The 27,584-nt window shown below is 41.6% G+C and overlaps 1 protein-coding gene across 2 annotated transcripts in view; it reads left to right on the forward strand.

Moving 5' to 3' along the window:
* Positions 1–9,403, forward strand: part of LOC136678139 (ubiquitin carboxyl-terminal hydrolase CYLD-like) — a 30,402-nt gene extending 20,999 nt beyond the window's left edge. For both annotated transcript variants that reach the window (XM_066656022.1, XM_066656023.1), the window contains 9 exons: positions 506–647; positions 853–975; positions 2,143–2,234; positions 2,593–2,659; positions 2,957–3,089; positions 3,176–3,284; positions 4,475–4,593; positions 5,350–5,566; positions 7,183–9,403. In XM_066656022.1, the coding sequence (XP_066512119.1) occupies positions 506–647; positions 853–975; positions 2,143–2,234; positions 2,593–2,659; positions 2,957–3,089; positions 3,176–3,284; positions 4,475–4,593; positions 5,350–5,566; positions 7,183–7,367 (1,187 nt within the window). In that variant the 3' untranslated portion in view covers positions 7,368–9,403. The remainder of the gene's footprint in view (positions 1–505; positions 648–852; positions 976–2,142; positions 2,235–2,592; positions 2,660–2,956; positions 3,090–3,175; positions 3,285–4,474; positions 4,594–5,349; positions 5,567–7,182) is intronic.
* The last annotated feature ends 18,181 nt before the right edge of the window (positions 9,404–27,584 follow it).

Consider the following 27,584-nt stretch of genomic DNA (forward strand, 5'->3'; position numbering starts at 1 on the left):
GTTTCCCTGAACTGCATCACTAATGGCTGCACAATACATTACATTTTACACACAATCCATAAATAAGGGGAAAAAATTAAAAACAAACCAATAAAAATTGTTTTCAGAAAGTTGTTTCAGATCTGAGAAAGTGTTTGTCTGTCTGTATCGTCTAACTGTACAATTTCTGTGTGTGTCCCACTTTTTTGGTATTTTGGCAATGCAGGAAACAAGCACTATCAAAGCATGTAAGAAGCTGTTAACGAGAAAAGAAAAAAGACACATTTTAATGGGCTGTTGCTTGGAGTCACAATCAAAAACGCTCAAACAAATTTACACAAAATGTATCTCACCATCCATAAGTTTATGTACTCTAATTAAAAGTGTGCACACTACAGGCCTAAATGTTTTTGGGTATTTTATTTCAACCCATTGGCTCTGGTTAGATATGCTTATAATAATGAATGGAAAGGACTGTGATATGTTTGGTTTGATATTTGTGTGTGTTGAATTGTGTATTCTGTAGCGTTTGGAGGATACCTCAGTGAGGTGGTGAATGAAAACACTCCCCCTCGCACAGAAAATGATGGTTTGGAGGTGATGGTGGGGAAGAAAAAAGGAATTCAAGGCCACTACAACTCCTGCTACCTGGACTCAACACTGTTTTGGTATACTCATATGCACTAGCACTTTAACATTTATGAGCCAACACTTGCAAGTTACAAGTGCATTTGAAAATCTGTTAGATGTTTTCCTCAACAGGAGTGGAGAGTGGAGAACTTTCCTCCAAGGAAACTGTATGATGTTGCTTATTTCTTATTTCTATTACTGCTTTGTGTTCTGTTTTCCACATTTTCTCTCTGTCTGTCTCAGTCTGTTCTCGTTTAGCTCTGTGCTGGATACCGTATTGCTGAGGCCGAAGTCCAAGACTGACGTAGAATACTACTTAGAGACACAGGAACTGCTACGCACTGAGATAGTCAACCCACTGCGCATGTGAGTTTCCCCATATATACATTTCATACAGTGCCGTCATACACAAGTGCATGTAGACACCATGAGCTGTTTAAAGTTCACCTCTGTGTGAACACTGATATATATTTGTGCATGCTCAGATTGTGAAATCTACATAGAAAGATGCAAAGCAAAATTGGACACTGTAGAGTCGCACGAGTCTAAGGTAATCATGACTAATGCCAAGGGTATGCTATTAGTGTTTAAAGACCCCCCCCCCCCCCCTCACCCAAGACATTGGGCTGTGGAACACTAGAACTGCCCTCCCAACGTGGAGTATCATCCAGTGCCTTTAAGAGGATTTGGAATAGATTTATGATCCAGAACTAATCATCCAACTTCACCAGATTTGACATTATGTACACATTGTTGAATGCCATTAAAACCTCACAGACATGTTCCAACAACTTTTATAATGCCTTCCCAGAAATGAACACGCAGTTACGGCAGCAAAGTGGGACGATCTATCTATTTACCCCAATTAGCCATAACATTTTGCCCACTTCCTTCTTTCTACACTCACTGTCTCGTCTTTCAGCTTCACTGAGGTAACAGGAGCAGTGTGTAGTTCTACAATTACAGACTGTATTCCTTCTGTTGCTCTGTATACTTTGTTTGCCCACTTCAACAGCAACCAAACTGCAGCAACAGATGAGCTATGGTGGTCCTGTTTGGGTTCTGACTATTAAAGACCCGGGTGTAAGGGGGCAAACACAGTATACAGAGCAACAGATGCAGTCTGTAATTGTAGAACTACAAAGTGTTCCTCTGTGGTCAATGGAGCTGGGAGAATGGATACTGAATGTAGAAACAAGGAGTTGGTCATGATGCTATGGCTTAGTTTTATAAGAAATGTGGGATTAAAAAAAAAGTCCACAAAAATATAATTTATATTATGTAATATGTATTCTATAAATTATATAATTTAACTGTAAATAATATAATTGTAAATATTACATTACATGTTGCATGTAAATTAATTCAGTTATAATTGTCTTAGCCTAACATATATTTTAATATTTATAAAGAAATGGTTTCAGTGTTTCAGAGAAAAGTGAAAGACACTTTAGAGGTTTTATTGGTTGTAGTTTAGGGTTTTTTAAATATTTCTTCCCTTAAACTGAATATATGTTTGTTGTTTTTTGACAGACATGGCTACGTGTGTGCCACTAAGATCATGAAGTTGCGGAGAATTTTAGAAAAGGTGGAGGCAGCGTCAGGCTTTACATCTGAGGAGAAAGGTTAGACACACTGTGACCTGACACACTTTTATGTCCTTCATTAGTATCTTTAAAGACCCCAATATATCTGCTGTTTTCAATTAAAATTTCATCTGATGTTGTATTTTCTTGGAACAACTGCTGCAGTTTTTATCTCTTTTTAACACTTTTTATGGCAAAAATTTGAACATGTTCCTTGTTTGTCAGTGTCCAATTTTAAATGCCTCAGAAACTTATACAGTGTCTGAACCTGATTACAGTTGTATTAGAAAATGCTGCCTCCTGCTGACAATACATTGAGTGGACAGTTTGCTGTATGGCAATGAATTTGATTTGAAGGCAATAGCTGTAATTTCATTTTTCTTTTCTCTTCACACAGATCCTGAAGAATTCCTCAACATTCTTTTTCACCACATTCTGAGGGTAGACCCACTGCTCAAACTACGGTTTGTGTTTGTGAGATTTATTTATCACCCTCCCTACAGTTTTAGGTTCCACTTCTTTCTTTCTTGTCTCTCTCTCTCTCTCTCTCTCTCTCTCTCTCTGTGTGTATTGTATGTATTGGTGTACATTTGACCTATGGAGTTGGATTAATGTGAACTATTACGTTTTACAGTGTCATAATCTGAATCTGCATTTAGAATAGTTTGTGGAGATGAGAATATAGGCTGGAGTTTTTCTGTCTGTCAGGAAGGTGTGTGCTTGTGCTTATGATGTGTTAAAATCAGCTCTGTGTTTGACAGCTCTGCAGGACAAAAAGTCCAAGACTGTTATTTTTACCAAATCTTTATGGATAAAAAGGACAAAGTACTTGTGCCTACTAGCCAGCAACTGCTGGAGTGGTCCTTTATCAACAGTGACCTCAAATTTGCTGAGGTGAGCTCACTTATAAACATAATACAAACGTTTATCAATCTACAGACACGTGAATCTTTATAATTTCTCTCCTCTTCATGGTCTAGGCTCCGTCCTGTCTCATCATCCAAATGCCTCGGTTTGGAAAGGAGTTTAAAATGTTTAATAAGATTTTCCCTTCCCTTGAATTGGACATCACAGATCTACTGGAAGACAGTGAGTCACTTTTTTAGAAATGCCTTATATTACTCATTAACATTTACAGATTCCATATGAATTCTTTCGTTTCCATCAGTTATATCAAGTAACTGGTGAGTCATAACATGTAGGTGTCTTTTTCATTTAACATAATTATTGCTAAGTGTTTTGTCTTATGGGGAAAAAGACAATGGACCTTGCCTAGCAGGAGTGCCTGTCAACCGTTTGGACATTTTATTTGGTTTATTGATCTAAAGACACATTCTACAACAGAAGTTATCGATTTTAAAAGTTGTTTTCTTTTAGTGTTTCACAGATTGTGAAAGTTTGGGTTTGAAAATGTCACTGCTGTTTTATTATCTGTTTGTTTCTCAGAGGAGGGTGTAGTCTTATATGTTAATACCGTGTTTCCCCGATAGTAAGACGCAGTGTGGGTTTTAGGGGGGTCGGCTAATGTAAGACGTACCCCGAAAGTAAGACATAGTAAACTGTACGTTGGAAAAATATAAGCCATAGTACCGGTACCTTTTGCTGCATTAACTGCGGGATGCGGACGGATCTGGAGCGGAATGAGCGGAGGGATGTGGAGGCCGCGGGAGCAGCAGTAATGTTGTCTGTGGTCCAACACGCAGCCTCAGTGCCCTCATGTGCAGCCGCTGGTGGCCGCTCTGATTGGCATGGCCATGGTTGTCATGGAATAAATCTGTTTTATCTTCCAGTATAACATATTCAGACTGTTTGTTCTTACCGTTTTTCATTGTTTTACATGTTATACATGGAAATACCGTCATGATACAGTTGTAACAAGACATTCTTGGCACTTGCTTTTATAAAACTGTTTTATGGTGAATACCATACTGTTCAGGTTGTTAATAAATGTTCATTTTATGGTTAAAACAAAAATCGACATTTTTTACCAATATAAGACATACCCCGAAAGTAAGACATAGTGGGACTTTCGGGGGTAAAAAGAATGTAAGACACTGTCTTACTTTCGGGGAAACACGGTAATAACCCTGTTTCGAAGGGCAACATTATTGACTAGAGTTAAATGAATCACCAATACTCCTACTGCAATAGATTAAAGTAAAAAAAAATATATAGCAAAATTATTTGGGACCAAATTATTGATGGATATTGATGGAATTGTTTTATAAACAGTCATGTTACAGTCTTCTAATCAAGAACGTTTATGTGTGTGGTTTCAGCACCCAGAGAGTGTCGTATCTGTGGGGGATTAGCACTTTACGAGTGCAGGGAGTGTTATGAAGATGCTGACATTACAGCAGGGAAGATTAAGCAGTTCTGTGAAAAGTGCAATACACAGGTAAAAACTACGCACCCCACTATTCGCCTTCCTTATAGATATATTTAAGATACTGTAGTGCGTCATTTTTGCTTTGTACTGCCTGCAGTACCTATCCCAAACACTAGATGGAGACTTCTCTACAGATTTGGCAAGTAATACCTGTACAATGAAGCCAGCCCAGTTCTGTTAAACTTCAGATCTCTACTGAAATACCATGGTTCTTAAACTGCATATACTTCATCTAGTCTCGTCCAGTGGAAATCTGTACAGTTTTATTTTTTTCTTATTTATAACTATGACTAACACATTACTGTTAAATATTAGTTTAGCTGCAAAATCTTTTATCAAGCGTAGTAGAAGCAGACTTTCCGTTAACTCCAAACCAACACAAACGGCACCAGAGCTCAGGTTAAAAAAGGAAAATTTGTCATAACTTAAAACATATTATAGGTTTTAAGAAACAGAAAACAAATGTGTTTTCATACAGGATGAATGGATGAATGCAGCATATACAGTATGTCAAAAGCTCAACAGGGATACTTTCTTTTACACATTTCTACCATTGTTCTAACACTAGGAGACTTGTGACCCATATCCTAGGATGTTTTTCTTGCTGGTTTATTACATGTGCAGGGGCATGTAGAACATAATTCATTTTTGAATATAACCATAGTCCAACAACAAAAAACAAAACGGTAACTTTGAAGACAAAGAGAGTTTTATTATGGAGTTTATGGAGTGTATCTGTGTGTGTGTGTGTGTGTGTACACACAGGTGCATCTGCACCCACGTCGTAAGGCCCATCGATACGGGAAACTGTCAGTGCCTAAAGAGCTTCAGGAGGGTGTGTGGAGGCAGGGTTCCTTCCCCCACCAGCAGATGGAGCTGTTTGCTGTGCTTTGCATTGAGACCAGCCACTACGTCGCCTTCGTCAAATATGGCGCTGCCGACAATGCCTGGCTCTTTTTCGACAGCATGGCTGACCGAGACGGTACAGACACATATAATCAGAATTCATAAAGCTCATGTTGAACAAATAATTAAATGGATATTTCAGTGGCTCTGTACTGATTTACAGATTTCTTTACAGTGCTTATCTATACAGTGCCCGAGTTCATGTGAAAATTGTGTAAATATTATTTTTGAGAGATTAGAGCTTAATCAGAAGTTTATTTTCCTCAGATACTTGTGCTTAAATAAAATATTAATTAATTTGTAATTTAGAACGGCAAAGCATTTATTACTACACAAGTGTATTAGTGAAGATAAAAATCTATAAACTCTCTTGTTATACTTGGCCATCTGTGTTTAGTTACTAATTCCCTTTCCTGTATTTTTTCTACCTGTCTTATTTCTGACAGTGGAAATGTATCTTTTTGTTTTAGACCAAAAGACTACAAAAGTAGTACAGACTTGAACAAAATGTATTTATCCAACTGTTAAAGGCTAAGCACCACTTAATGGACCGCCATGAATATTTCACATTATTTTAGTTACTGACATATATAAGTATGAATTAAAATGAAAATAGCAGCTTAATTTGCTTTAAAACTGACAATTTTATTAAATTGACGAAAAAACCCGAGCTCGCTACGGAAATTCTTGAACGCAACCGTGACGTCACTGGTGGACAACAGCTGAACAACGCCGCGGTAAAACACCGTTATGACTGACTGTTATGACAGTATCTAGCTACCTAAATAACCAACATTATTCATGACAATAGCCTAGCAATAAGCTAAACTCAAATTTAGAGGTACCGTTATTCTTGTAAATGTGATAGAAGTCAAACTCGAATTCATCCGACACTATAAACCTCCGTAATGCAATTACGTAGCCTAGTATAATCTGAACCACCGAGTTTAGCAGGTCAAGCTAACGTTAACTAACACCAACTAAAACAGGCGAAGTGAGTGTCCTTACCCTGTTTACCTCCATGTTACAGAGGCTCTTGAACACCTTTCGTTGGTGTCCTTACATGCCCATATTGTTGGAAAAGCGCCAGTGAAATGAGCTACAGATAACGGAGTGAGCGGATGGCCCTTTCCAAAGTGCCCGTTTAAAGTTGACAAATTTAGTCCATTTTCTGGATATTTTGGGATCTTTGAGCCATTTGTGCACAGATGTCCCACTGTACATTGAATGATTGCAGCCAAAAACAACACACCTTTTTGTCATTTTGCATTAAATTAAGTGCAGCTTCTAGAGTTGTTGTCCACCATCTACGTCACAGGCAAGACGCCCATTAGAGTTTCCGAACACTGTTGGGGGGCGGGGACCAATGGTCTTTTAAACCTTATTCCTTGAAGTAGTAAGAAATAACATGTTTTCTGACTATCAATAAACACAAGCTAGGAGCTCAAATTCCACTGTATTTATTTGTTTGACACTTTCATAGAGCTGGTGCTTAGCCTCTGAATGCTGTGTTTAAGAACTTTCAGAGCAGTTCTATATGTTCCTCACTTCTCAAGTAGCTTTTAAGCTTTCCAAAATGTTGGGGAAGATACTTTTACCTCAGGAACAATGCATTTACTTGAGTAGCTCTTTAGGCTACTCTACCCATCTCTGATTATGACTGAGATATCTTCTTTGTTTGTGTGTGAGCAGGTGGCCAGAATGGGTTTAACATCCCGCAGGTGTCCACATGTCCTGAAGTGGGGGCTTACCTGAAAATGACTCCAGAGGAGCTGCACGCTCTAGACCCCAAAAACATCCAGGGCTACGCCCGCCGCCTGCTCTGTGACGCTTACATGTGCATGTACCAGAGTCCCACCATGAGCCTCTACAAATAGGGAGAGAGTGTATTGGAAAGAAGGACCTGGGAGGGATTCATGTAAGAGGAGAAATCCATGACAGTAAAACGAGAGGCAGACATGAAAAAGATACGGAGCTGGAGATTAAAAACGACAAGAAAAAGCAGAGCGATGGAAAGAATGAATGACATGAGCCCACCGCAGAACGTGCCTGCTCTCTCTGGAGACCCTGCAAAGAACCCACACTTCTTGCCCTGTCATGTCATTATGCCTGATTTGCTCTGTATATATAGTTGTAGAGTATGGACAGGGCAAGGAGGAAGGAAAAAGCTGATTTGCACTGTTTCTTTTTTTTTTTTTTTTTTTTTTTTTTTTTTTTGTTTTTGTGTGTGTGTTCGTTGTGTATATGTGTGTGTGTGTGTGTGTATGTTTGAGTGCTATTTTTTCCTGACCTCTGTTGTAAGCCGTGGACGAACACCAACCCAAGAAAACATGTCAACGTGACTTTGTCTTATTGTCCCAGTGAAGAATGAAGAAACTGCTGTTATAAACAGTCACCTGGGGATCTATAGCACATCTATACCAGCCGCTAGACCACTGCATGGGACAGGACCCATCCCTGCTATCCCATTGAATGGATAGATCTCTCTGTCTCTCTCTTCCTCTGTTTCTCTCTCTCCCTCTCTCTTCCTCCCTCTCTCCCTGATATAAATGGAATAGGACTCAAACGTGAGGCCTCGTCATTCATCCTCTGTAACTATAAAGCCATCAGTAAGCGCAGCAAGTGCACGGCACATATATGTCAACTGTAGTTTACAGTAACTTGTCTCTGCTACAGGTTTCAGCCTCTCCATATTTTGCTGTGGTGTCCTTGTCCTGTGTACCAACCTACAGCGCAGTATCGGTGTGTGAAAGCTTGAAGGTGATACTTTGCTTGACTTTTCCTAAAGAGTGGAACTGAGATACTGTCATAAAGCACACAAGCATTTTGCAACACAAATTGGTAACTTTGTGATTTTTTTATTTTTATTTTTTATCCTGGATTATTGACTGCTTTCCCTTTTGTGTTTGGCCTTTAAGAGATGAACGTCAGACATGTATATTGGCTTTACCTGCTTCATATATACATGGCTATAATGCACTCCAATTTCCCACCTATAACACCAGCTAAGACACGTTTTGGGTTGATAATGCAAATAGTAGACATTGATACTTCAAGAGAATCGCAGTTGCTTCTCATCCTTTAATTCGGCACCCAGACTTATTGTTCACTCCGTAAGTGAAAACACAAACCTGCTTCACTGGGCATATTGCAGTAAAAAACAGTGGTTTGAAGATCGACAAATATCATGAGATGTAGTCTGTGTTTGAAACAGAAGGTTGGTAATTTCGATGACTTGTTGCTGCCTGTGAGTCTGTGCTTTAGATGGCAGCACTTGGAATTGAAGCTATCTTTGAAGAGTTTGAGACTTGTTTCAAAGGTAGCAATAGGTCACGATGTTGTCAGGATACAGATACGCTAATATTTGTTATCCAGAATAATTACACCTTAAGAGTTATCAGAACCAAAAGTGTTCGATTCAGACATGACTCTGCACCGTCCTCCCTCAAAACACTGCCTCATATCCCGCGCTCCAAAAACAGCATTATGGTGCAGTGCTTATATTCCATAATTAACAAGCCCTGTTTTTGAGGCAACTCCGTTTCAGTTATGTTTTTTTCATTAATCTGTGTCTTAAACCGGACACTCTTAAGGATGTTTATGCCAGGGATTGGTCTGTATGTTCAGGGCTGTGAGTCGGTGAAGTGTTAAGAGGTTGAGGGGTGAGAAGTACGGCAGAAATATAACAGTGCTTGATGTATATCAAATGACCAGATGAGTTTAGATTGATTGGAACACACACTATTCACCAGTAGTGACAATTATGTTTTCCCACCAAAACACAACTATAAATAAATCTCACATATAGTTCTATTGTTATGAATTCATGAGCTGTGTCCGAAATGGCTCTCTATTTAAGTTTTAGGGCAATATTGAGTGCGTCAATGTTTTTCTCAATGTAACGTAACTTGAGCTTTATTTTGAAGGCACAATTATCTCCCACAATGCACTTGTAATTTACAATAAACATCATAGCTCACTACATGAGCTGAATGTGGACCAGGATTGATTGTGAGTTTCCTTGCTGTAAAGCAACAGACAGTGCGAGTATCAGAATACACTTATGATTCTTAGCACTATTTAGTGAACTAAATAATACCTCACTAAATAGCACAATAGTAATGAGGGATTAGGGAGCCATTTCAGTCACGGCCATGAACTCTCAAAATAAGCCAAAATTGTAAAAAGAAAAAAAAAATAGCAACTTGGAACTGCCTCTTAAACCTATTTAAAAAAAAAACTTTCAGTTGGTCAGTGTTGGCAATGTATATCGTAACATAACAAAACTCTGGAGTTACAAGTTTTACATGTTTTAGCGTGCTGATCTAGGGTCAGTTATCTTTTAAAGTTTTTATATTTATGAAATAAGTGTGCTCGTCCGTCCCAGACTCATTGGGCCCTTTCCTGCCAAAAAAGGCACTAGGCTCAAAAACCTTATCTTAGATCAATGCCCGTGGCCTGTAGATCTTCAGTTCAGTTGATGCTCGTTACTGGTTTCACTACCACAAGTGACGTCATATAAAACAGAAACACATAACTCCTGGAATTGAGACCAACTTTGTGCCCTGGCCACGCAGACCAGGCATTTCTCATTACTGGACAGCATGGATGAAACTAGTGAACCGAACAGACAGGCAAAGGAGCTTACATGTTGTTTCTGGAAGAACAGGCTGTAACTGGTGTACCTGTTCAAATCGAACCCTGGTTACGTTTCTTCTATTTGTGCTGTTCTTGTAAATGTTAACTAAATTAAAAACACATTTTCAAAAGTATGTTTTGTGAATGAATTATTTAGGCATCTCTTCCCATCTCATCAACAAATCAGGGTTTGGGGGATGCCAGGGGAATTCCATATACTGGGACATAGGTGTGGATTTTGCATGGTTTAGACTAGGCCATTAGAACACACCAAATTCCTTAGGACTGTGTTTGAAAGTGCAACCTGCAGCTCCCCCCTGCCTGATTATCTATCCATCCATCCATCCCTCCATCTGTAACCGCTTATCCAGTTCAGGGTGGGTCCAGAGCCTACCTGGAATCATTGGGTGCAAGGCGGGAATACACCCTGGAGGGGGCGCCAGTCCTTCACAGGGCAACACACACACACACACACACCTATGGACATTTTTGAGTCACCAATCCACTTACCAACATGTGCTTTTGGACTGTGGGAGGAAACCCACGCGGACACAGGGAGAACACACCAACTCCTCACAGACAGTCACCCGGAGCGGGAATTGAACCCACAACCTTCAGGCCCCTGGAGCTGTGTGACTGCGACACTACCTGCTGCACCACTGTGCTGCTGCTGCCTGATTATACAAAGGCTATTTGACTAAATAGAGTGTACTTATATTCTTTGGTTTCCATTAAAAAAACCCCTGAGATTTCATAACCAGCAATGAACTAATAACTCTACCTAATGAACTGGCAGCTCTGTCAATATACATTTGTCGAAGTGCCATTGTTGCTAAGCTGTCCTTTTCTTCACCTAACCTCCGAGGTCATTGTTCCTGAGTGTGTCCGTTGCTGCCAGGGGCTTTGCAGGTGTGATGCTGCTCTTGCTGTCATCGAGCTTCATGTCGCATTAACATGGCGTCACAGCTGGGGCAGAACGACAGGTCAGAAAACACTGGCTGGACATCTGGGACAAATCTGTCCTGCAGACACAGACACCTCCTCCAATCACAGGTAGACTCTTGTTTATGTCTTTGTTTGTTTGCTTGCCCACTGCCCTCAAGCCTGAATCCTTTAGACCCTTGATAGCACAGAGATTGTCACCTTCAGAAAATGTTCAGGATACAGCTGCCTCTCAGCAACCCCTCAACACACACACACTCATACACACCTTGGCCTATTAAAAGTTGCTGTCACTCGTACTCCTCCTGGCTCGCTGACTGAACAAGTGCCACGTGAGTGTTTTGTCAGCACAGCAGCTGGCACACAATGCCCTCTTGTAGCTTTATGCCACAGCATATGCCCACCGTGTGATATGCGCTAATTTAGCCATGCGCTGGTACCTATAGCAACAGATGGAGTGCTGCTTTGTCATTCTCACCCCCCCACACCCCTACACCAACCTGAGGCCTCAGGGGGACGGACGTGAAATAAAATCAAAGCATATGGAGCGCTCTCTCTTTCTCTCTCTATCTATCTATCTCTATCACAATCTCTGGGTCATGTTTATGATGAACAGAGGGTTTCCCATAATTCAGAGGCTTCTGGAGTATACTCTTTGGAAGTCCCAGGGCACGCACAGTGCTCACACATACACAGCACAGACCAAAACAACAGCGTATTATTATATCCATTCACACTACAGTTTAAACCTCTTAGCTTTGTTTATAGCGTGCATTTGTTGTGGCATGGTTTGACTGCCCTAGACAATGTCACAGTATTAATTTCTTTCAATAGTTGCATGATAGAAAAAATATTCTTCAGTGAGGTTAAAGTCAGGACTCGCCTGTTGTCCTGGAATACATCTGTAATGAGAGTGTAATCTGGTCATTCATTATTATCACCACATTGCTGAAGTTCCAGATCATAACCCCGCCCCACTTTGCTTATATAGATTCAAACTGGCTTACTTATTTATAAACATACACACATATTCATACATATATATACTGATGGAAGAGTACTTCCTCCTCTTTCAAAGCGCCTTGCCGAGGTAGTGGCCTGCTGCTCTAGGTCTGTGTGCATCATCACTTCTATATAGATGGCTTAAATGTGGAGTCCAGTTTAAATTTATGTATTGCTGAGCAATGGGGGCCGCTTAGTGGTGCAGCAGGGAATCACTCTCTCAAAGCTCCAGGGACCTGGGGTTGTGTTCAAACCCTGCCTCGAGTCACTGTCTGTGAAGAGTTTGGTGTGTTCTCCCCATGTCTATGTGAGTTTCCTCTGGGTGCTTGGGTTTCCTCCCATGGTTCAAGAACACATGTTGGTAGGTGGAGTGTTTGTGTAAAATTACCCGTAGGTGTGTGTGTGTGTGTGTGAGAGAGAGAGAGACCTGGTGAGTGTGTGATTCTCTGAGATGGACTGGAGCCCTGGCTAGCGTGTGTCCACTGTAACCGTGGACAGGACGAAGCAGTCACAGAAAACGAATGAATGCTGTGCAGTAAAATTATAAGCATTTAAAAAAGAAATTGAGGATGCCCCCGGGATGACTTCCACTGGTGGCAGACCCAACATTATATCTCCCAGCTGTCCTGAGAACACCTGGGGATCCCCAGGAGGAGCTGGTGGAAGCTGTGGGAGACAGACCCCTGGGCTTCTTTGCTCACCTTGTTGCCACCATGACCCTGAAATGGAAAATAATAATAAGATGATGATGATCCTTATTTTGGACATTATTTTACACAATGGCTGAAGTGATATGTTTATGATCCAGGACTTAACACTATCTAATGCTCTCATGGCTGAATGCCATCAGTTCTTTGCAGACATCTTCCAAAATGTGGTTAATGTTCTTTATTTGAGGAGAAATGTTGGATGAGCAGTGTATATGTGGGAAAGTATGCGTCTCCAGCCATTTGCAGATATATGAATAAACTTGCAAATCTTGTAAACCCTTCTCAACACTTCCTACACACGTATCCATTATGAAAACAGACTTATAACAGGGGTCCAGAATGCCTGGTGTGATAAACACGAATTTGCTGGTAGTAAATGAACACTTCATGAAAGAAACTCCATCTCCCTACAGCCCAACACCTTCTCCTGTTCCCAAGGGAAAAGAACAAGCGCCGCACAATGACCCTTCTTCATCCTAAATTAAGGAAATCACCGTTTTCCTGTCGGCTGAGTGAAACACTATTGCTCGGCTGGGCCAGGTTGCGACGGAACAATTTCAAGCCAATCAGCCCTAACCCGATGTACCACTTCGGCTTCACTTTAAATCTGCGTTGATAGCAGCTTTTATGCTTGGCCTTCAAAGCACCGATGATTATGTAGATTATTCCGGGGATGATCAAGACTGATAGCATTAACCTCGCTGCTATTTATTTAGCCACTTCTTCTTAGGTTATTGTTTTCTGCTGCTGAAGTCTCAGACCCAAGCCTTTCATACAACTATGTCCTAATGTCTGTGATCAGACTTAACTCAATTCACTTGATCTGTTTACAATTTAAATATAGCACTCGCTTCAAGTCTCCTCCAAGTTAAGACCTGCCAGTGTCGAGAGGTCGCTAACAAATCATGCATGATGTCACACAGATCACACTGTATATTGCATTCTCCAGTGAAAATATACAACAAGGCAAGTTAAAGGCAGCCAAACACACACACACACACACACACACACACACACACATACATGCGAGTGTAGCAATATCCAAGTGCTTAAATGGTTTGTTTTGCTCCGATGTTGACCAGAGGAAGATTAGGCCCTTTGAGTCTTGGTACCTCTCAACGTTTCTTCCTCATGTTCTGAGAGTGTTTTTCTTTGCCAGTGTCACATTGGCGTTGCTCACTTGGAGCTAATACAGAGAATTCTTTAAAGCTGCTTTGTGACAAGAACAATTGTAGAACGCACTACATATGCTTTAAAATATTGAGTGTCTAATTCTTTTCAAAACATAAGAATGCTCAAAATAGTATTGTTTTTCTATATTCCAGTGGTAATCAGTTAAATGAGTTCCATTTGCTATAATTTCCTTTAAGCAAAGGAAGAAGCTTCATAAATTCTAGCGTCTTATTGCCTAGAGCTTGGGCGTAGCCACAGGTTTATTAGCTATGACACCCAGTCACCCGAAGAAGAACCTCTGGCTACGCTGCAGGCCTATGGTACAACAGTCCTATCAATACATACTATGTTACCCTGAAATCCAGGCTAAATTTAATAAACATTGCTGGGCTGTAAATGAATGAGTGGGCACTCAGCATCAGGGCATAAATAAAGAAGTGGGGAGTTTGGTTATTTTGCACTCCCTCTGCTTGGATTTCAGTGGGTAAATTTGTGCCTTTGTGCCATTTGAACCAGCCGCTGAAAAAATAATCAAAAACAAAGGGAAAAAATGAACACACTGAGGGCGATGGCTCAACAGGTAGTGTCTCTGTCTCCCAGCTCCAGGGACCTGGGGTTGTGGGTTCAAGTTCTGCTGCAGGTGACTGTGTGTGCCCTCTCTCCAGGTGGGTTTCCTCTGGGTGCTCCAGCTCCCACAGTCCAAAAACACACTTTTTGGTAGGTGGATTGGCTACTCAAAACTGTCCTTAGGTGTGAGTTGAGTGTTAACCTGTGAAGGACTGGTGCCCCCTACAGGGTTTGTTCCCGCCTTGAATCCACTGATTCCGGACCCACCTCGCGGTTACAGACAATGAATGAACACACTGAATGGGCAAATGCTCACTGACAACAGGGAGTTTGAGAAGCATCTGGGAAGTCTAGATGTTGATACATTTATATGAAGTTTTGATTGCATTCAGCCATAAGAGCATATGATATAGTGACGTTGGGGGATTAGTTCAGGATCAACAACAGCCCTCCAGCACTTTCATTTTTATACTTCTACATTTCCATGTTTCCATTCTCAGTTTAGAAAATGTCTTCATACAACGACTTCCAGCCTTTGACCAGCTCTTGTTATTGGTTTGTCGTGTTATGTTCATATACCTGGGCCCTTTTTAACCTCTATTCTACTCCACACTTCCTCTGCAAAGCAGGCTACACACCACCATGAAAGGAAAGCAAAACCCTGATCTCAGTTCAGCATAAAAGGGCAACGTGTACCATCCTGGTGTTGCGAGTGAGGAGTCGTTAATGAGCTCTGGAGCAGATGCTGCATCTGGCAGTTCCCTCCTGAGAAGCAGGTGTAGCCAAACTACATATGCAGCTAACACACGTAAAATATTTAACGTCATATCTGTCACCTCCGCCAAGTGTTTTTACTACGCATCACCTTCGGGAGGGGAAAGGGGAGGGGGAAGGACCAAGGCTGTCGTAAACACACCCAGCAGCCTTACACACATTTAACACACACCAAACCTGTGCTCAGAAATCTTCTGCTTATACCACAGCACACATTATTTGGCATGTGTACGGTGTTAAAAGCAGAGAGAGATGGGGTGCGACTCATGGTGGGACTGGAGTGTAAGCCGCCACACCTGTGCATTCCTCCGTTCTCCGCCACCCCTCCCTTGTTCGTCTCTCTCTTTCTATATCTCTCAGTCATTCTCCCTCTCCTTTTTGGCCCTCCCTCTTTCCCTCCCACCCTCCATCCAGCCACCTCTCGTCTGTCTCCTTTAACGCTGCATTATTTACAGGTGTTTACTGCAACACACTGCAATCTGCTCTCCAGATAAAGTAAATGTGTGTAACAGATGCATGTTAACTCCACCGGATGTTGCGAGGTAATCTCGAACTCCTGCGTGCTTGCTGATGTTTCATTAGACTCTAATGCAAGGCTGTGGATGTCTATAATGCTACTTCAAAAATCAAAAAATATTAAGACAGCCATGTGCATGAAATTACTTGTGCACAGTTTACAACAACTCCACAGAAAATATTAGCCTAAGATGATACTATGACCAATGATCTTGAGTTTCAAACACTCACCAGATTAATATGATGTTGTGGTGTCCCTGTCTAGACACTGGACAATAGCACAGTGGTTACAGCCTTCGTTTTGAAGGACTATTAAATGATAAACAACTGTTGTCAGCAGACTTAATAGACTCTGATTACAACCGGTTCAGATCTGAGTGATGATATGATACACGTGGGAACGATGCAGAGTTCTCTTACTTAGTTAGTTAGTCTCAGCCAAATCCCCTGTCTGTTCATTCATTATCTGTAACTGCTTATCCAGTTCAGGGTCGCAGTGGGTCTGGCACCTACCCAGAATCACTGGGCACAAGGCAGGAATACACCCTGGAGGGGGTACCAGTCACGCATTTTCTCAAACCTATGGACACGTTTGAGTCGCCAATCCACCTACCAACATGTGTTTTTAGACTCTGGGTGGAAACCAACGCAGATACGGGGAGAACACACCAAACTCCTCACTGACAGTCACCCGGAGCAGGACCCGAACCCACAACCTCCAGGTCCCTGGAGCTATATGACTGTGACGCTACCTGCTGCACCACCGTGCCACCCTCCTGTCTGTACAACACACTGTAAATGACTCTATGACTTTTCAGCTCCACTGTGCAGCAATGCTTTATTTGAGATCTGTGCCATTTCTGGAGCTTCTTTAGCTTGTGTAAACGTATAGAACAGTTCCAAATTAGGTTCGTGAACATCACGTTGGATGGAAGTGTCTAACAGTCGTTGCTGTGGGTTAGCGCTGTGTGAGGACTGTAACGGAGGGGTTTGCTGCCTGCACAGACCAGGCTCATCTGGGCTCGCAGGTTTGCGATATAGATTTGGGAGCTGGACCACGCTCCAATTACCTCTCCACTCTCACTTCACCCCCCTGTCGAACAACTTTGCATCCTCCACCACCCCATCTCCTTCTCTGTGACCACTTAATCACACAGGGTTGCTCTGCTTTACACAAACGTATTCAAGCAGCCCAGGACTCCAGCCTAAATCTGGGCCTTGTCCATGATAGGAACCTAGAGTTTTGGAAACGGAATAGAGACTCTGTTTGATATGTAAAGTGTGTATATTTTATTGTGTAAACTGAGAAGAAGGGGTAAACACAATACATTTACTAAAACAATTACAGACATTCTGAATTTGATGTCCATTTCCACACATAAAAAAATATTTATTTTATTTTGTTTTGCTTAAATGCCTCCAGTATTTTGATTTTAAATACAAACTAGAAAGAACAATTGAAGGAATGTACCCTACTGGATGAGGGTGTGCCAGGCTTTAAGTAGTAACACTGAAGGGGCAGAATATGCAAAAACTCCTGGTGTGGAGCTCCATCCATTACGTTTAGGATGAGCTGGACTGGTGTGTATGATCCAAACCTGCTCATCCAACAGTGCCTGACCTCACTAAAGTTAGTGGATGAATGCAATCAAATCCTCACGGCAATGTAATAATGTATTAAGAGACATATGTCCTGTTTATACTCTCCCGTCTCTCCTCTCAACTGTATGCTTTGGCCAGCGTCCAGATTTCTGTGCCCATCCCAAAGGCCCAGCAAGTGTTAATTATCAAACATCTGACACCCTCCTTATTTACCAATGATGAATTATGAGTCTCTCTCTCTCTCTCTCTCTCTCTCTCTCTCTCTCTCTCTCTCTCTCTCTCTCTCTCTCTCCTCCTGTCACCCCCCCACCCCAAACTCTCTGTTTCCTTGGCCCCAGCTTTAGGCTCATCCATTAGCCCTCATTGTTCTTTGCCCTCAAACATGACATTGATTCCGTTTAAAGCGAATCAATCGCGAGGGCCGGTGACATTCTGAGACGACCTTCCCGCCAGGCAGCTTGCGCTATGATGGCCTTTAAACTTTCACTAACGAGGTGATCTCTCAGTCCGTCCAGCGTCGATGATCACGGCCTCTAAGTTGATTAGGCCAGCCTCGCTAATTTGCTCCATTAATAATGCTCCCGCCGAAGTGGAGGCAGCCCTTTATTAATAAGAGTCCATTAATAACAATCTGTTAATAACAATCCATAGCGGTGAGCTCTTAATGAAACGCGAGAGGCCATGAGAATGTCATAATCGATGGCGGGCGAGAGCTGGCCCTCATGTTAATGAGGCGAGTGTTATTAACTGCTACAGTCCGAGAGTGGCGCGCGGAAATGGCAAATCTAATCGTGGCTGAAAAACGGCGGGAATCAGCGCGACGGCAAAAACACCATGGTTCGAGTGTGAACAGAAGACACTCTCGCACGCTCCTGCCACAGCACACAATGGGAGCTGCCAGCGGCGTGAAATGATGCTATTGTGCGTGTACAAGAGCTGTTTATAAGATTTATCTCACTATGAAGGGGTGGGCCACTCATCAAGGAGCTGAGGGGATAGCTGAGCTCTCTCTCTCTCTCTCTCTCTCTCTCTCTTGCTCTCGCTCCCTCAATACCCCCCCCTCCAGCCTTGATCTCTGTCATGGCCTCTGTCTGTCCGTTTCTCTCTTGGTGGGCCACCCATCATAGGGCCTGGGGGACAACCAGTACTTGCTCTCTCTCTCTCTCTCTCTCTCTCTCTCTCTCTCTCTCTCTCTCTTTCTTCCTATTCCTCTCTTAGTGGGCCACTCATAATAGAGCCAGAGGGACAGCTGCTCTGTCTCACTCTGTTTTATCTTTACCCTCTCAGTCTGTCTTGGTCTTTGTCTGTGTCTCTCTGTTTCAGTTTCTCAAGCTTGATCTCAATCTGTTTCTCAATCTGCCTTTTTCTCACTCTTTTTCTCTCTCTCGGTTTTGGTCTCTGTTTTTCTCTCTCTATCTCATTCCCAACCTCTGTCTCTGTCTCTCTTGATCTGGACCCAGCCTCCTTCTTCATCTTTGTTTGTGTATCTGTCCCTCAGTTTTTGTTTCTCTTGATCATGAGCAGTCTCTCTGTCTGTCTCAATATCACTCTCTGTATCAGTTCTTTTTTATTTTGGTTTCTTTCTCCTTTAACACTAGAGGTGCCCAGAGCTGGTCGTTTGACCTCTGTGAGTGCATACTGTGATCACCATGGTGTTCTCACTTGATGCCCATGCTACATGTTCAGAACAGTCTCAGTTTTTTTGTAATGAAGCCATGTTTGACCTGGAACTCTCTCAGAAGAGATCATAATTTTAGAAATTCAAATCTCTTGAATACCCCTTATAATCCCTATGTGGGAGCATAAACTGGTTCATTCAAGAACTAAAAAAACATTCTTCATCTCATGTGATTTACACCTTATAGAAGAACTGCAATAATATTAATAATCATAATAATAGTAACAATGACTTTTATAAACATTGTGAACTCCACTTTGGTGTCAGAAATGACTGATTGCTCCTTTAATGTAGCAGTCTGCATTGGTATGGGATTGTTAGGACACTACACAAACAGCAGGTAAACAGCTGCACAAAGTTGTTTTGTTGCAGTGGTGAGGATCTAACTATGTCTCCCACTTCATTGCTCCACTCTTTGTGTTAGAACAGAAGGCAGTTTGTTCTCTTTAGGCTTTTTCTTTCTTTCTTTCTTTCTTACTTTCTTTCTTTCTTAATTTTTTCATTCAGCCTCTCTCTCTCTCTCTCTCTCTCTCTCTCTCTCTCTCTCTCTCTCCTCATTTCTTCCTCTTGCCTGTCTTTGTTCCAGGAGCCTGGACTCTCGCCAGCAGCGACAAATCCTCTTGATCCGTTACAAAGCTCAGGAACCTGGTTTGTGTGTGTGTGTGTGTGTGTGTGTGTGTGTGTATGTAAGAGAGAGAGAGAAATAATATGGGAACAGAAAAGGGAGAAGGAGAAAGAACAATGTTAAGATGACACAAAGAGACAGGTGCAATGAAAAAAATATTTTCAGATTTTTTTAGATAAAAAAAATTATGTGTAGAATATACTCACTTTCATTACATCACGTCATTCATTATCTGTAACCGCTTCTGCAGTTCAGGGTCACGGTGGGCCCGGGACCTACCTGGAATCACTGGGTGCAAGACAGGAACAACACCCTGGAGGGGGTGCCAGTCCTTCACAGGTTGATACGCACACACACACACACACACACCTACAGACATTTTTGAGTCACCAATCCATCTCCCAAAATGTGTTTTGAACCGTGGGAGGAAACCAGCAGAAAACCTATGCAGCCACAGGGAGAACACACCAAGCTCCTCACAGACAGTCACCCAGAGCGGGACTCGAACCCACAACCTCCAGGTCCCTGGAGCTGTGTGACTGCGACACTCCTGCTGCACCGCTGTGATATTTAAATTGTTTTATTGTTTCTGTCAAATTGTTTTAGTTCTCATTTAGACATTAAAATGAAAGAAATCTAAGTATGAATCCCTGACCAATTTATCCGTGTCATGTTTGTGAACAGCTCTGTTTGTCATTGTCAGTCAGTAGAGGAGCTCAGTGCATGTCTCAGTGTGGCACCTACACAGTACACATCACAGATACTAAAACTAAAAATACAGACAGTAATTAGACGCCCATTTGACAGGAAATCTCAAACCGTAAAGCTCACTGACAATTATTCTCCACCTAAAATACATGAGTGGACAAACCATTATTTTACGACCTACTGTGTCCTTTGAAAGGTTTAGGAAGACATTTGGGATTTGGCCTTGGCTTTGCTGGGGCATGGAAATATCTCTTACTTTTCATGAACATTTTTAGACCTTTATTAAACTTTAAAACAAACCAGAGGAACACTTTAGACAGACACTTGCGAAAAAACATTATCCTCCAAGAATCTGTTCCAGTCTCAGAGCGCAGGGACAGTGAGATCAGGTTATTTACCTGTAAACAGTGGGGAAAAGACTAAGACAAATGTGACTTACACAGAAAACAACTCACAACTAAAATAAGATGATTACTGAAGCTTGTATATGATCTGTGTATGAATAACTCACTTAGATTCGGACAGAAGAGCAGAGAAACATAAGAGTTTTCTATTAGCTCCTGTGACAAAAATGCTAATGTGGCTAACTGAGGTTTCAGTGAGTGCTGTAAAACTCTCCATCACAGGGAGAAGAGCCGTGTATGAGATAGACAGTAAATATGAAAATGATGAAGGCAGATACAAGGGACAGTGAGAGGGAGAAAAGGACAGGGAACCACAAGGAGAGGTAAAACAATATCAAAGAAGAAGAGGAAAGAAAGGCTATAAAAGTTGATATGGAGGGAGAGGTATAAAAATGTGTGTGAAAACGAGAGGCAGACGGAGCAAGGAATTAAGGAATAAACAGCCCTACAGAAGAAGAGGAGGAAAGAAAGGAGAGTGAAAGCAGAAGAAGTAAAAGATGTGGTACCGGCCAAAAAGGAGCAGGAGAAAGAGGTAAAAAGAGCGAAGGAAGACAAGGGGAAAAGAGAGTGGAGGGAGAGAGGGAAATTGAGAAAAATGTAGAAAAAAGACAAAGACAGTGAGGTGGGAGAAGGTCAGAGTGGCAGAGAAAGAAAGACAAGAAAGAAAAGGGGGATTTTAGGCCCACAGAAGCCTTTGCAGAGAACACCTGGCCTTTCTCTCTCTCTCTCTCTCTCTCTCTCTCTCTCTCTCTCTCTCTCTCTGTCTGTCTCTCCCTCTCTCTCTCTCTCTCTCTCTCTCTCTCTCTCTCTGTCTGTCTCTCCCTCTCTCTCTCTCTCCCTCTCCTCCACCTGGAGGAACAGCAGACGTTTCCATCCAGAGTAGTGTGAAATTTCACACGTGTTTTTTTTCTTCACAACACATCTTTTAATATGCACTGTGCTTTTTACCCCTCCTTTCCTCCCTTTTTCCATCTCTCCATCTCTCCTGTTCTCCTCCTCTTTCCTCAGCTTCACATATGAAATCTTTTTCGATCTTCTTGCCCCTTGCCTGGCCGTCCTGCCAATCACTGGCGAGCGACAGCACATACAATTTTCCACTGCCTTAAGAGGAAAATTGCTTTGGCTATAACCTCTAGCAGGCGAGACAACAACAACAATATAAAGAAGGGGAGAGAGAGAAAGAGAGAGAGAGGGAGAGAGAGAGAGACTACAACTGTAATCCGCTGCGCTGCTGTCAACTGAGAAGAGAGAGAGACGGGCGAGAGACACTTTAACCAGCTGTGCTCTGTAATACACGCACCTGGGCCTGAATGAATCTTGCCTTAAACATAACTGACTGCCATTGTCCTGAGATGACTGCTATGAGAGGTAGTTGTCAGATATGGTCCCAGCTTGTGTGTGTGTGTGTGTGTGTATATGTGTGAGGCGGACGGTCGTTTATTATATGTTGTGTGGTCCTCTGTCGGCGCTTGTATTGATTTGCCGGGGGTCACTTTGATCGGAGCGGCTGACATTCCATTACCCGAGAAAAAAGGGGCCTCAAAATAAAGAGGAATATGTTAAGGGACAAGCGGGCGGCTGGGGGCCGATATGACTGTAATTAAGCGCAGACGCCTGCCCAAAGAGCGAGGGAAAGGGGTGGCGAGGAGAAAAAGAGGAGGAGGGCCATGGGAAGCTGTTGTCTGCTGGAGACCAGTCGTATTGCGCTGATATTATGAGTGACCTTTCCTCCATTGCTCCCTTGTTACCCAATCTTTTGGTCACCCTTATCTAAGTTCAGCAAGAAAACCCAAAATTTACTTTCTTAATGGTTGATAATACATGAATTACTTCTAATGAGGCACCAGGCTACAGCGAATGAGCACATAACAGAGTCCAACAATTCCAATCCAAAAAGCACAAGAGCAAACAATGCAGATCCAATCAAGGAGGGGTAGTTCAAAAACGGAAGTGCAGATGCAGAAAAGTAAAACAGCAAATCCAAAAGGAGATCCGGGAAGGGAAAGTGAGTCCAAACCAAGGAAAAGTGGACTATCCCAGAACTCCAAATCCAAAAATGGAAGAGCAGCTTCAAAAGGAGATCCAACAACAGAACAGCTGCTCCAGAAATGGAAGAGCAGATCCAAAAGCAGAGAAGTAGATCCAAGAACTTAAGATCTTCATCTTCTAATCTGCTTAATTTTTTTCAGGGTCATATAGGTTCAATAAGGAAGAGCAGATCCAGAAAAGCTGGTGTAAAACAGAACTGCAAAAATTCAGCATCAGATCTAAAAACCTAAGAGCTGTATAAATTATTTCTCCAACACCATCACTGCACATGAAGCAAATCTAATCACACCCTCAGTAAAACTGAAACAAAAAAACACAAACAGCAAGTCTGAACATCAGTCAACATCTCTGACATCAGCTAGATCTGATTATTGATTGACTGATTGATTTTTGGAGGGCAGCAAATGATGAATGGGTAAACAGTCATTCTGAAAAAGCAAAGCCTTTCAAGTCGGTGCAGAGTATGTTTGTCTTCTTGTTGTTGTATTAATTTGATCTCTCAAGTGATTCCATTACAACAAGATGTTTGGCCAAAAGTTGTAAGACTTGGTTTCTTCACCTGTTTTGTACTTGTTGCGTCCAAACTCACGTTCAAGAGATAAAATCTCATACTGGATATTGCCGTCGTCTGTCCCCAGACACCTCTAACGTTGGCTTGATCTTTTCACCATAGATAAGATCCCAACTTCCTCTGAAAACAGAACTTCTGTATTATTTCAGAAGGCTTCACTTAAATCTGTTTGAAAATGGAGATCTGTTGTGATGTTTGTTTCGTGCTCGGCTGTCATTCTCAATGTCCGCGTCACTAAAGCCTTTCAGTGGCTTATGTTGTTTTTCTGGAGAGAAATGAAAAACCAGTTTCTAAAGCTGGACACAAAATAACGTGAGGGAAACAGGTGAAAGCAGCAGGGATGTTTACATTTGATATTTCTGTCAGCAAAGGCAGGGCTAGAGCTGGCTGTTTGGGAATAATCTTCCTGTGAGAGACTCATATCTTTATGTGTGTGTGTGTGTGTGTGTGTGTGTGTGTGTTTGTGTGTGTATGTGTGTGTGTGAGTGTGAGATAGGCAGACGGGGTTTATTAGTGAGGCATTTTGAAGCCTACATCTCTTCAGTCTGTCAGACGCATAAGAGCATCACTTTATCATCGTTTGTCTGACTGGCGTCCCTGTGGACTCTCTCTGTGTGTGTGTGTGTGTGTGTAAAGGACACAGACAGAGGTAAACACAGTTGTTGGTTGTCTGCACTTCTGTAGAAAAAGATGTGTACGGTGTAGTATTTGATGAGTGAGGGTTGTTATTGTGGGGCAGTATGTGAAATGCAAACAAAAACAGAAAGAGGTGATTTACAAATCCACCCTGCCCTGGATCTACATAAAAAGAAAATACATTTAATGTTTTTACCATATCTTCCTGTCTTATACCTGTATACACACTCACATGAAAAATCAAGCCAGATTTTGACAATGGCATAACACCAAGCGAGTTCACAAAATATTACAAGACATTGAAATGCAGGAGAATACTAAAAAGACCCTGGAGTACAGTATAGCATTGCAGAAAAATATGAATCATGGGGATATTATGGAAAAACTGTGGAATACAGGATAATTTTGCAGAAAGACATTACAGAAGGGCTTTGGGGTAGCAGTGAATATTGCAGAAAGACTGTCGCGAAGGCATGCTTCCTGTAGTTGAAAAGCTGTTTTCTAAAGATGAATGACCAGAACAACTAGCTACAGGTGCATTATGTGTCACTAAATCTATACATAGTGTAAATGTACAACAGAGGTTTTATTGTCCAGTTGTAATCACTGATTGCAAGGCAGGAACAGGGCAACACACTCACACCTATGGACACATTTGAGTCACCAACCCAGCTACCAATGTGTGTTTTTTGACTGTGGGGGGAAACCTGGTGCCTGGAACGAGGCTTGAACCCACAACCTCCAGGTTCCGGGATCTGTGTGACTGCAACACTACCTGCTGCGCCACCGTGCCGCCCTGTATCAAATCAACACAATTTAAAATCTACAATTGTAATAGACTAAGGCACCATTACATTTCCTAACTAAAAGTACCCTTGAATGTACTGAGTGCTTGAGTTATAGTTTTCCTGACTGTGTTCTCAAACTGTAGTACCACCAAATCATGGCTTGAGGACAAGTCACTCTCTAAAATAAATGGTCTAGATTTTAACACAGAATAACTTGGAAATATTTTTAACTCTGATTAAATATAATGGAAATTTGAAGTGCGCTTTCTTCTTTAGGCAAAAATGTATAGGCAACATTTTATGTTTCAGAATTAAGTGGCTTTAGTGTTTTATGCAATTATTTTAATGCTTTGACCCAGGTCAATAAAATGATTATACTCTAGGCTTGAAATCTCAACTCAGAGACCCCAGAGTTTAATCAACTCATGAAGCTCTTACATATATTTTTCTTGAGAAATTTGGTCTCGACAAAGAGCTAAAATACACACACTTATTTTGAAAAAAATCATCTTCACTTGAGCCAAGCAAAATAGTTAGAAACCTCATGAAAAATCAGTCTAGAGCATTCACCACGGTATCTGATCAGGCCACACAACCTACAGTATCACTTCTTCAAGCTGTTTACTGCTAATTTAAAACCTTTTTTATCTGTATTAAGTGTCAACATCATCAGTGGCTCATTGTACACAAGGCAAAGACTAGTAGAGTCAGGTCATTCATAGGGCACTGTGCTTCAGATCTTTATTCATCTGAGCATTAAAGGAAGACATGCTCAAACAAAAGAAGTGCGTTAAGCTCAGAGAAAGACGTACATGCCGCAGAAGAACGGATGAATATTTGCTTTCGAGATGACATGCCATGATGCATTTGCTATGCAAATGAGGGACGTGGGGAGACGGATTGTCCACGTCTTGTAAACTTTGAGCGGCGATTTGCATATTCATAACACATGTGACCGATAATAAGCGCGCCACCTGGAAACAAACGGTGCTTTGTCAACGCATGGCTCCAATATGGCTGATCTCCACGCTTATTAACTCGTGAGAACTGATATCTTCAATTATTCACACAATACGCACCCCCACAGATGTATTGCACAGTGTTTTGACAGTAAGGACTTGCTGAAGAAAGAACATAATGGAACAAATGGAGCCTGTACTTATTATAAAAGTGGTATTATCAAGTGAATTAAGGCCATAGAGGTAGACGACGCTATTATTTTAGCATTGTGTTCTCGTAATAAACCAGCCGAGACAGTGAGTTACACTTCCACGGTCAAGTCACTTAACTTTATTATTCTCGCCACAAAACACTCAGACGCTAGGCTATCAATTCAAAGTGTGTAAAGAAATAAGAAAACGTGAGGCAGTAAAATATTTTCTGTTCTTAAGCTTAAATAGTCTGAGGCTATCATCATATTTACAGCTGTATCTACACAGTAGATACAGGCCCTAACATAAGCAGATGATCCACAGTGATGCCACAGCTCTCCCCAGCCAAGTGTCCAAGAGAGGATAATTGGCCATGCTTCCTCTGGGTCAGTAGGATGGTTCTCCCACCTCCCCATCACTCAGCACAATGCTAGTCAATAAAGGCATCTGTTAGCTGGCATTACAGAAATGGGCAGTTAGTGTCTTGAGCTCTGCACTTATGTTGTGTTAGTGGCTGCTCAAAAATAATTGAGGGCTGGATTCCTATGTCTCAAAGAAAGCATGTACTTGCTTTTGACCAAGATAACTTGGTAGTATTCTTAGCCTAGAGGTAAAGAAATGCTCCCTTGGGACTGAAAGGTTGCTTTCCTTTGCCTTCAGAAAAAAATTTTAGCGCAGAATGAAGAAACTAAACATATAAATAAGTTTAAAATACAAATATACTACTAAAAGACAAAGCATACTTATAAAAATATTTTAAGTTTTAATTAATGTTTTAATTTGTGTTTTAAGGAAATTTAAATTCATCATAATTTATAGCTGTTAAATGCTCAGTAAGGGAGATATAACAGCTTTCTGGACTTTGTGGTTAGGTTTTCAGATTAATTTTAGGGAGAGTTTTAGGATTAGGGTTAGGTTTTCAGGTTAGCTTTAGGGTTAGGACTGTACATTTTCACCGTAAAAGCAAACTGGAAGGAACAAAGGCACTCCTCCATCAAAACCACAGCTGTGAGGCTCTTGAACTAGATATCTAAGCCCCAACTACTCCCCAGGCATCAAGGTGGCTGACCGATACTCCAGCTGTGTGTTGACTTCCATGGTTGGTTTAAATGCAGAGGTCAAATTTCCTTGTACTGATGTGTAATGATGATGATAAATCATGTTTTATTGAGCAAGTCCTAGCTAGTGGGTATAAAATTGGCCATCATTTAAAATCAAAATAATATGTGTCTCTGCTAGAGGTCTGGATCATTTCTGGTTCAGTTAAGCATGGCTGGGCTAAATATAGGTTGTAATTTATGTAGTTGTGCTCATCCACAGCCCAGTGCTGATATGGATTTATGTCCCACTAGCCCACGGCTAGCATTGGGTGTGTTGACTTTATGCTCAGGTATTGCCTGCTCCAGCTCCCTGGCTATGCTTTTCAATGGACATTGTACAAAACTAGCATAGCACAGTCGAGCTACAAGTTGCTGCCACAAAGCTCCAGTGCACGGTTGCATAAAACACCATAAGTGAAAATTTACCTTAAGATTTCCCTTGAATATGCCTTAAAGTAAA

The sequence above is a fragment of the Hoplias malabaricus genome, chromosome Y (genome assembly GCF_029633855.1).
Source record: "Hoplias malabaricus isolate fHopMal1 chromosome Y, fHopMal1.hap1, whole genome shotgun sequence".
NCBI lineage: Eukaryota > Metazoa > Chordata > Actinopteri > Characiformes > Erythrinidae > Hoplias > Hoplias malabaricus.